This window comes from Petaurus breviceps, unplaced genomic scaffold (assembly GCF_028583685.1).
Source record: "Petaurus breviceps papuanus isolate PSGF00001 unplaced genomic scaffold, PetGlider_PUasm1.0 90604, whole genome shotgun sequence".
Taxonomy (NCBI): Eukaryota; Metazoa; Chordata; class Mammalia; order Diprotodontia; family Petauridae; genus Petaurus; species Petaurus breviceps.
This window is the reverse complement of record NW_027187285.1, coordinates 3,232,185-3,243,036: the sequence shown is the minus strand read 5'-3', so window position 1 is coordinate 3,243,036 and position 10,852 is coordinate 3,232,185. Positions and strand designations below refer to the sequence as shown.

Sequence of the window (10,852 nt, the reverse complement as noted above, 5' to 3'; positions counted from 1 at the left end):
TCTCTCTCTCTCTCTCTCTCTCTCTCTCTCTCTCTCTCTCTCTCTCTTTCTATCTCCTTTCTCTCTCTTTTTTTTTTTAATTTTTAAAGCAATCAGGTTAAGTAGCTTGCTCAAGGTTACACAGCCAGTTATTTCTGGTTGTGGTGCTAAGTATCTGAGCCTGGATTTGATTCCCAGGTCATCCCGACACTGGAGCCAGTGCTCTTACTCGCTGTGCTACCTGGCCGCCCCAATCTCCTTTCTCTTTAAAAAAAAGTTTGAGCTCTAAATTCTTTCCCTCCTACCTCTCCCCCACCATGCACCACTGAGAAAGCAAGCATTATTATATCAATTATAAATGTGAAATTATGCAAAATATATTTCCATATTAGCCATGTTGCAAAAAAAATGTTACAAGAAAAAAAGTGGAACAATTATCCTTCAGTCTGCACTCAGAGTTCATCAGTTTTCTCTCTCTGGGGGTGGAGAGCATTTGTCATCGTGAGTCCTTTGGCACTGTGTTGGATCATTGTACTGATCAGAGTGGCTAAGTGACAGGGATCATTCTTGAGTCTTGGGCAGCTCTGTATTGAATGCTAAACATAAGAAAAGCCCAGAGACAGTCAAGTAGTTGTCACATCACATAGAGAAACTAAGACTTAAAGAAGCGACTTGCCTGAAAGCACACTGCTAGTCCATGGCTGAGACAGGATTCTAACACAGGTCCGCTGACTCAGTCCGGTTCTCATTCTGGTGCAGCATACTACCTGTGTACAGAGATCCAAGAAGAGGGCATGTTAGGTGTGGGAAGGAAAGGATAGAGATTTTAAATGACTTAGTTGCTTTACTGAGCAAGACAAGAACCTATATTTAGAGTCCCAACCCTAAGCAGATTCTTTTCCTTCTCAGGATCACAACTCCAAATCACTGAGTCAAAAGCTCTTCCTTGAAGTTCCCATAATGGGCACGTTGTTCTCTTTCCCAAGATCTTCTAGCATAAGTCAAGGACCTCTACCTGATATGCAGTGGCCAGTGTATTTTGTCATTCTGTCAGCTTGGGGAGGTCTCACAGCACCTGTGTATTATTAGGAGGATCCCTGGGGGAAATATGTCTCCTACCGTCTTTTTATATTTCCCTCCTTTATTTTCAGTGGTTTGTCTTGAACAACACCACAAGTGGCCGGCTGCACTTGAAGCTTGAGTGGCTTTCTCTGACCACCTACCAGGAAGTTATGGCTGAGGTGAGTGTGGCAGGACTGATGGCTCAACTGTCTGAGCTCCCAGCCCCTTCCCTGCTGTACCTGCCCCAGGCTCCCAACCAAGAAAACCCATGCAAAACTCAAATTTGTAAAACTTGAAAAGGCATCATCCTGGGTCACCCACTTTCCAGTTAGCCTTCTGAATTTGAATAAGCCCAACTGGACAAATTGGAACTGTCATGAGTGAGGTAATAGTATTATTACATTCTCTAAAAATAGCACAAGTTTGTAGAATTTAGAAATGTAAGGAATTTTAGAGATGAACTCACTTAGTCCACTTATTTTACATGTAAGTAAGCCAAGGTCCCCAGAGACTAAATGATTTATCCAAAGTCACACAGCTAGTAAGTCACAGAGCTGGGATTTAAGCCTTGGTCCTCTGACTCCAAATTCAGTGTTCTTTGTGCCATCGTGGGTCATACTGTGTGGAAAGGACATACCCTTTGATCTCTGATTCTATTTCTTCTACCATCCCTAAACAATCTTTCCTTTTTTGAGATAAATATAATCTGTTTACATAATCCTCTCCCTTGTAACCTATCATCTACTAACAGTCAAATCACACTGCCAAATATTCTCAGTAACTGCAGTATTTGCTCCTGATTTTTTTTTTGTACTCATACCCTTCCATCTTTGTTGGAGATTTCATTTGTTTATGGTGATGATCCCTCTGACCACCCAGTTCTTCAACCTGCTCAAGTCCCCATCCCCACCCCCTGGTGGACACCTGCTGTCTGATCATTAGCTTAAGCTTCGTCATCTTTTGGAATTTCTCTGTTTCTGAAATTTTGAAATTCTCCTCTCTGATCAGACCTTCATTCCTTTCCACTTCTCTTCCTCACTCACACTTACCTCCTTTTTGTCCTTAATATATACCTAAAATCCTTTGACCCACCCCCTTGTATCTCTGGTCTTCTCTCCCACTGACTTCACTTAACTTCCTTAATTCTAGCACACTAGCTCCTAAGCAGGTTTGGGGCAGAGGGAGGACAATCAAGAGAACTGTGTTGTTATTGATCAGTCATGTCCTATTCTTGGTGACCCCATTTGTGGTTTTCTTGGCAAAGATATTAGAATGGTTTTCCACTTCCTTCTCCAGTTCATTTTGCCAATGAGCAAACTGAGGGAAACAGAGTTAAGTAACTCACTCAGGGACACACAGCTAGGAAGTGTCTGAGGACAGATTTGAACTCCAGGCCCAGTACTCTACCCACTGCACTACCTAACTGCCACCAACACATTAAAAAAAAAATAATAAACCCTGGTGCAGCGGGGTGGTGCAGTGAATAGAGCACTGGCCCTGGAGTCAGGAGGACCTGAGTTCAAAACTGGCCTCAGACACTTAACACAAAACTAGCCATGTAATCTTGGGCAAGTCATTTAACCCCAATTGCCCTGCCTTCCCCCCTCCAAAAAAAAAAAGCAAAAAAAATAAAAGAAAAACTGATATTATACAGTGTTCCGCACCCATAGTCATGACCTCAGCAAAGAATGGGAGAATGCCTTCTCATATCTCTTCTTTGGGGCTAAGCTCTGTAATTATGATTTCACAACATTCGATTTTGATTGTCTTATTATTGTTTCCATTTGCGCTCTTATAGACATGAGCATATTATCATACTGGTTCTATTTTATTGTTTATCCATTCATATAATTCCACCCATGTTTCTCTGTTCATTAGACATTGTTGCTTACAGTGCAGTAGACTTCTGTTACATTCACATGTCATCATTTGATTAGCAATTCCCAAACCAATGGGAATTTTCCCCTTCACTGAGGAAAATGCCACAATATCCCCTGGATAGGATAGCCCGTGTCAGTGCTTCACAGCCCTCACTGCTGGGAAGTTCTTCCTGAGGACACACACATAGAGAATCGTTGGTTGTAGAGGAGCAGATTCCCGCCACTTCCTGACCCAGGAGCCCAGGTGCTAGATTCATGCCCCTTTGTAGAGGCAGCATTTTCCAGGATCACTGTCTGTTCTGTTTTTCAAGAGTTGCTGTTTGTGTCTGTCTACAGGACCCCAGTGGCCTCTCAACTGCCATCCTTGTTGTCTTCCTAGAAGGTGCCTGCAATTTACCAGTGAGTAAAAACAGTAGCCAAGTGCCTTCTTTGAGTGTATTTTTTCATATCCATGATGATAACTCATATTTTTCTACCTTTGCTGTAGAGAAATCCTTTTGAATATATGAATGGTGAGTACAGAGCCAAGAAACTGCCCAGGTGTGCCAAGGTAAGTGTTGGGATCCAGCTCTTCTTTTGAAAATGTAAAAGTTGTGGATACTTCTTTTTTTGTCTTTTGGTCACAGTAAGACTAAGCCCAGCACCTAATCAAGTCTTTGTTTGCGTAACCATTAAGCAGGTATTTGTTAAGCATCCATTGTGCGCTCTACACTTCAGTTCAACAAACAAACATTTGTGTTTGTTATGCAGAGGACCAGTTCAGGTTCTGGGAAGATACCAAATTTTGATAAGACCCAGTCACTGCCCTCCTGGAATGTGTTGTCTAGTAGAAGGATAAGATACATGGACAGATAAATACAAAATATAATAATACGTGATAAATACATTAGAAGACTTCAAGAAAGATTGTGATATGAGATCAGAAGGGGAAAGTCATTATCAATAGGGTGAGTGCGGAGTGGGGGAAAATCAAGGAAGGCTTCTGGAGAAGGCAGTATGTGAGTTGGACTTTGAGGATGGGTAGGAGTTGAACAGATAAGGAGGAGGATGCCAGGCCAGGAAAGGGCAAGAGAAAGGTATAAAGGCAGGAGAATACAGAATGAGAATACACCAGGTGGCTCAGCGAGTAAGAGCACCGGCTCCAGTGTTGGGATGACCTGGGGATCGAATCCGGGCGCAGATACTTAGCACCACACCCAGCAATAACTGGCCGTGTAACCTTGAGCAAGTTACTTAACCCCGATTGCTTAAAAAAAAAAAGAAATGAGAATACACAACCTTGGCTGTAGTGATTAAGTGAAAGGGAGCAGTTTGGATTCAGGATGCCTTGTCTGCCCATCTCTAGCTTTGCCCTCCAATTCTTCAAGTACTGCTTACCTTCTGCTCTTCTTCCATAAGGGTCCCGGAATCCTAACTTGTCTTCAGGTTCAATTACAGTATTTGTCAGGTGACTTGTAAGAGTGAAAGTATTGTTCATTTAACTGAGTGAGGGAGGAAAGATTGGAAAGTGGGATGAGTCAGGGCAAAAGCAGTGAGGACTGCCTCACAGTATTAATTGATGATTGACTATCAGAAGGATAATTTTATGAGCTCCAGTGGTGTTCCCTTTAGAAGACCTCGAGAGAATATCATTGACAAATTACCCTTACTTTCCCTTTTGATTTTTTTAAAAAATATTTTATTGAGGCATTTTGTCTTTATATGCGGGGGGAGGAGGGGCAGTTGGGAAGAAACATCCATCCCCATTCCACTTGATCCCTTCCTTTTGACAAAGAATAACAGTTAAGACATTTCATTCAGGGACTATATCTGAAGGTGTATACGACACTTTGTCCCAGGTGTTCTGAGCTTAACTCTTCAAGGAAGGATATATATTTAATTGCTAATTTATTCTCTGAGATTTTCCTTGATTTTTTAATTACTTCTAGCGACCATTTGCACTGTTGTAGTCATTGTGTACTGAATATTTTCATTGGGCTGGAACCCAATTACCAAATTTTTCATAATTATAGCTTATGATAATGTAAATTTGAAGACATGCAACCACTTCTTGAACCAATCAAAACATAGCTATATTGTTCTCCTGGTTCTCTTTATTCCACTCAGGATTAGTTCATAAAAGTCTTCCCACGCTTCTCTGAATTCTTTGTATTTGCCCTTTCCTACTACACAATAATATTCCATTACATTCCTGTGTCCTAGTCGAGTCATTCTCTGGTCTAAGAGTGCTTTGTTTCTAATTCTTTGCTGCCATGAAAAGTGTTGCTATCACCCTCAACCTCAGAGAGGGAGTCATGTATGTGGATTATTGTATGTACCATCATATATGATTTGATTGATGTGTTGTTTGGTTTTAATAAACTTTTTCTTTTTTTCTTTTTTATAAAAAAAAAGTGTTGCCATGAATATTTTGGTATATATCCAGGGGTGGGGAACCGTTCTGAGGCCACACTTGAGGACCACATATGGCCTCAAGGCAAGTTCCCCACCCCTGTTTAGACCTTTGTTTTGTCTTTTACTACTGTGGGGTGGTCTTTACCTAAGAATGGATGTCAGAATGTGTAGTCTAGTCACTTCTGAATAGTTCCAAACTGAAATCCAGAATGGTTGGAACAATTCCCAGCTCCACCAATGTGTTTTAGGGTTCCTTTTGATTCTTTTATTCACAGAACAAGATGGACAGAGACCCTTCTGCCTATGTCAAGATGTGTGTGGGTCGGACAACTCAGACAAGTAAGGTAGGAGCGTGCTATGGCAAATACTATCGGTGCCCGAGAGGAGAGGGGAGGGGAGAAATCCATCATTTTATGCTATTCTGACACTTAAGAATCATGATTATTTCTATATGAGACTCCACTGAACTCTCTGCCTGAAAACAGATTTTTGCCACAGAAAGGTGAATTCCATCTTTACTACAAGGTGGCTTGAAGCACTTTTTTTTTTCCTTTTCCTTTATTTATTTTCAATTTTTTAAATATTTCCATTTAAAGTTTTGAGCTGTAAATTCTATCCTCCCTTCCCTCCTTCCTCCCTGAGACAGTAAGCAATCAGATATAGGTTTTACATTTGCAATTATGTAAAACATTTCCGTATTAGTCATTTTGTACAAGAAGATTCAAAGAGAAGAAAAAAATGAAAGAAAGTAAAAAATAGCATGTTTTAGTCTGTATTCAAACAATATTCGTTCTTTCTCTGGAGGTGGATAGTATGCTTCATCTTTAGTCTTTTGGGAGTCTTAGATCATTGTATTCCTGAGAATAGCTAAGTCATTCACAAATCTTCATCGAACAGTATTACTATTACTATATATAATGTTTTCCTAGCTCTGTTCACTTCACTGTGCATTAGTCAGCTCATAGAAATCCTTCCAGGTTTTTTTCTGAAATCATCCTGCTTGTCATTTCTCATAGCATAATACTATTCATAACAATCATATACCATGGCTTGTTCAGCCATTTCCTAATTGATGGGCATTCCTCTAATTTCCAATTCTTAGCTACCACAAAAAGAGCTGCTATAAATATTTCTGCACAAATAGGTCCTTTTTCCCTTTTTTGGATGTCTTTGGGATATAGACTTAGCAGTGGTATTGCTGGATCAAAGGGTATGCACAGTTTTATAGCCCTTTGGGCGTCGTTTTGAAGCACATTTGAAATCAGACCCATATTAATCAGTCTGCCCCAGTGTTTGCCTGACAGACATAGGCAGTGGTAGAAGAAGCTGAGAAGGATTTACACCTCAATTAATTTCAAGAAGTGTGTGTTTGCCAGATCAGTGATGAAAGATCACATTTAGATCAGACTGTTGTGGAGAACAGGAGCAGGTCACAGGAATGCTGCTGGGAGGGATCTCCCTTCCCACCTTCCCATTTCACCCATGCAATTTTGTGCCTGGATCATATAGTTTCAAGAGTAGTTGTGTTTCTGAGCCTGGATAATCTGGAGATGAATAACTAAACACCTGAGTACTGGAGAGTTGGCTTGATTAGGTTTTCTTTGCTCACAGACATGTGCCAACAGCAAGGATCCTGTTTGGAGCCAGGCCTTCACGTTTTTTGTTTACAGCGTGGCCACAGAACAGTTACATCTGAAGGTTTGCTTGGGCTTGGGCTTGTGCTTAGACTTTTACAGAACAAAACGGAGATTCTGTTAATGTCATATTTTCTGAGACCATTCTTAGAAGGGCCAAGATGGTAATCCCCATGTTCGGTATTGGGTCAGTGGGAGATGCCAGACTTAGTTGGGGGGATTTCCTGAGGGCTGCTTTGTTCTGACCACTGTTTCCTCCAGGTGATCGATGATGAGCAAGAGTGTGCCCTGGGCATTCTGGAGCTTCCCTTGAACCAGATCCTCACCTACTCAGACATGACCATTGAGCAGCGATTTCAGCTGGACTGCTCTGGCCTGGATAGCCTCATCTCCATGAAGCTGGTACTTCGGGTAAATTTCCCTTTTTCCTGCTTGCTCTGGGATAACATCCTGTCTGTATGAGGAAGCTTTCACTGAGTGCCTGCCACATCCCCACTGCACAGCACCAGGGGAGATACAAAGAAAGCAAAATAGAAATCACCTGTTCTCAGAGAGCTCCTGGTCTAGGGAAGCAGAATGGGCCTAGGCAGCAGTTCTCAAAGTGTGATTCAGGATTCAAAGGGTCCACAAGGTCAAAACTATTTTCCTAATAATCCTGATATGTTTTAATTTCAAACATGGTAACTATAAATAGATATAACTCATGTAAACAAAAATTCTTTGGTGGGGAGATTGGGGAAGAGGGTTCCTCAGTAATTTTAGGAGTATGAAAAGGTTCTGAGATGAATACATTTGAGAATTGCTAGTCTGGTAGAAAGGATCTGGGGATGAGAAATCAGGATATCCTGGGTTCTAGTTCTGGCTCTATTCTACCACTATTTCCCAACAGGTCATAGAGGTAAACTTCCCTTTTCCTCAGTTTACTTGTCTGTAAAATAGATCTAATGATACTGTTTCATGAAGCTATCTAACTTATATTTTTAAAAAGTTGAGTTTTATACAAAAAAGAGCATGTATGGCATGGTCCCTACTTTCATGGATCTCCTAGTCTGATGGGGAAGACATGGCCTCCATCCTTGGAGAAATTTTTGGATCCGAATAGGAAAAATAGATGACCAGGAGAAATAAATTTCATTACCCTTTTTATGCTATCATTATTTGTATTTGTTTCCAAGTTGCTATTTAAGTATTATTAAGTACCAAGAGGTATTCTTTTAACCGAAGTGGATGTGGCCTTTGGGGACAGGAAAGACACCGCCTCCGTTTTTCTGGTAAACGTCAGAGAAGTGCTTCTAACTTTAAACTGTATCGTTGCCTTTCTTCCACCATTGCTGCCTTTACCATGGGAATTCCCCAGCAGTGAGTAAGAGGATGCTTAGCAAGCTGAGCTCTGTTGAATAAATAGAGAAACTGCTGGAGAGAGAAGCATTTAATGAAACTAGCAGGAACACAGACTTTGGGGGAAAATTGTGAGTCCATTAACAAACATGAAAATTCATCAAAATGACTTCTGTAAATGACAAGTATAATAACCTTCAAGATACAAGACACACAACCATTCCTGGGAGGAAGCATGTTATAGTAGAGAAAATGTAGACCCAGGATCCTGGAGTCAGGGTAACCAGGTTCAAATCCCTCTTCTGATCCTTACTCTCTGTTTGACCTCCCTGGAACTCAGTTTCTTCATCTGTAAAAAGATAGGATTGGACTAGATAAGCTCTGAAGTCCCTTCTGGGTCTAGATCTTCGATCCTTTGTGGAGTTAAATTCTCAGTCCTGGGCACAGAGGTGCTAACATGTAGCCACCACAGAGGAGAAGAAGATCCTGGTGCCTGCCAGGAATAGGGCCCAGAAAAGAAGCCAAAAGCAGTGCTGCTTCCTGATGTTCTGATCTCCAGTGAAAGAGAGGAGAAAGAACTGCCATTCTGCCTTCCTGGAGAAAGAATACAGAGAGAAGCCAAGGTTAGAGCTGTAGAGCTCTGGTTTCTGCTCCTTTGCCCATGAGGAAAGAGAGAGAACAAGAGACAAAAAAACCTCCACGGAAGATCTCACTGTCTTTAAAACCTGTCTTCTCCTATCAGTCAGGTCGGGTCACATACTCCAAATCCTGTTTTGTCTTGCTATGCCTGTTCCTCAGCTACACGGAAGACTGGAGGCAACACCTTTATCTCTGCCTTCCAAGCTTTACAGCAGATGCAGGCCTGGTTCTTTTGTCCCTCATCTTTAAGGGACAAATCATTTTTGAAGCACGGAGTTCCTGTCCTGTTAACAGTAGAAAGCCACCTCTAGCGATGTATTGGAGTCTATCTATTATGAGGAGGGGGCTATTATGCCTTCAGTTCTAAAAAGTTAGGAAGTAATTTGGTGTCTACTGTAATTGTGTGTAGTAATGCTAAGGATGGCTGAGTTGGTAGGTACCTAGCAGCATTCCAGGTTATGGATGAGGTTTTGAACAGGGAGGGTCCTGTATCAAAGTAGAGAGATGACAGCAGTTCAGGCGAGGACAGTGGCCTGTAGAAGCACATAGAAGTCCTCCATGTCTTCTGGATGGGGGAGCTTTGATGCTGCTACCAATTGTGGAGTCTCAGTTCTGGCAAGGAATATTAGAAATCTAGTTCGGTCCTTAAATTTTATAGAAAAGGAAACCACATCTCAGAGAGATGACGTGACATGCCCTGGATAGAGGACTTTACTTAACTCCCTCATAGATGGTATTTAAATCCTTTTGTGTAACCACTTGGAGAGCATGTCATAGTATGCTGGTGGGCACAGTGGTAGAGCATTGGACTTGGAGTCAGGATGCCCTGAGTTTAAGCCCTCCTTCAGACACTTGATAGTTGTGTGATCTTTGGGCAAATCAATTAACCTCTCTCAGCCTGTTTCCTCATCTACAAAATGGTGATAATAATAGTACCTACCTCACAATGTCGTTGTGAGGATCAAAGCAGCAGCCACACTGGCATACCCAGGACAGCTGCTAGCACAGGTTCTTAGATCTGCTTTACTAGGAAAGATAGCTGTTCAAGGGGTCAACATCTTTTTTAATTACATTCACTAGTTCAGGGGAAAAGTCAGCACCCTGAACTTCAGGGAGAATCCAAACAGAAAATATAAGCAAAGAACTAAAGACCAGCAGATAGAGCTCTGACTGCCTGAATCAACTATACACTTTACATACATCCCTGGATCAAGAGAGCCTTTACCTCTGAGCAGTCAGGAAGCTGTGAACATATAACCACTCACGATCCAGGAATCGCAAGATCCTTCTCATAAGTGAGCCCCCAAAGCAAAATACAGAGAGGGAGAGGGTGAGGGTAAGGATGAGGGTGTCTTTGTGTACTTCTCAGAGCCAGAAGGCATCACAACCCTCATGACTCAATGCCTAATTAGAAATTAGCAAAAAGTGTGAAAGCCTTCCTACAAGCAAGCCTCCCCTATGCAAGCTTCCCTTAATGGGCTCCACCTGAGGCCTATTACTGGGTGGGGAAGATCTTATATCCCATTAACATTACACATGTGAAAAGCTCTTTGCAGACCTTAAAATGTTACCATTATTATAAATATACCATTCTTATAATGGGGCTTGCTTTATGAATTGAACTAGATGATTATCATCCCTTCTAAACTCTCCAGTTCTATGAGGGCCTTCCATAATTGAAATAATCTGAATCCTTCCTGCTTGCACTTTAGGCTTACAACATAAGTCTATTGTCTTTAACAGAGTTTGTGAGTTGATTGTCACCTCTCTCTCTCCCCCTCCTCCTCCCCCTCCCCCTCTCCCTCTCTCTCTCTTTTCCTCTCTCCCTCTCCCCCTCCTCCCTCTCTCTCTCCCTCTCCCCTTCCCCCCCTCTCTCTCCCTCTCTCCTTTCTCTCTCTCTCTCTCTCTCTCTCTCTCTCTCTCTCT

At 41.9% G+C, this 10,852-nt stretch overlaps 1 protein-coding gene across 1 annotated transcript in view; it reads left to right on the top strand.

The window, feature by feature from the left end:
* ESYT3 (extended synaptotagmin 3) overlaps positions 1 to 10,852 on the top strand; it is a 90,829-nt gene that overhangs the window by 64,001 nt on the left and 15,976 nt on the right. Inside the window, exons 12-17 of the mRNA XM_069063885.1 lie at positions 1,131 to 1,220; positions 3,258 to 3,320; positions 3,409 to 3,471; positions 5,591 to 5,659; positions 6,927 to 7,013; positions 7,211 to 7,360. Coding sequence (XP_068919986.1) covers positions 1,131 to 1,220; positions 3,258 to 3,320; positions 3,409 to 3,471; positions 5,591 to 5,659; positions 6,927 to 7,013; positions 7,211 to 7,360 — 522 coding nt within the window. The remainder of the gene's footprint in view (positions 1 to 1,130; positions 1,221 to 3,257; positions 3,321 to 3,408; positions 3,472 to 5,590; positions 5,660 to 6,926; positions 7,014 to 7,210; positions 7,361 to 10,852) is intronic.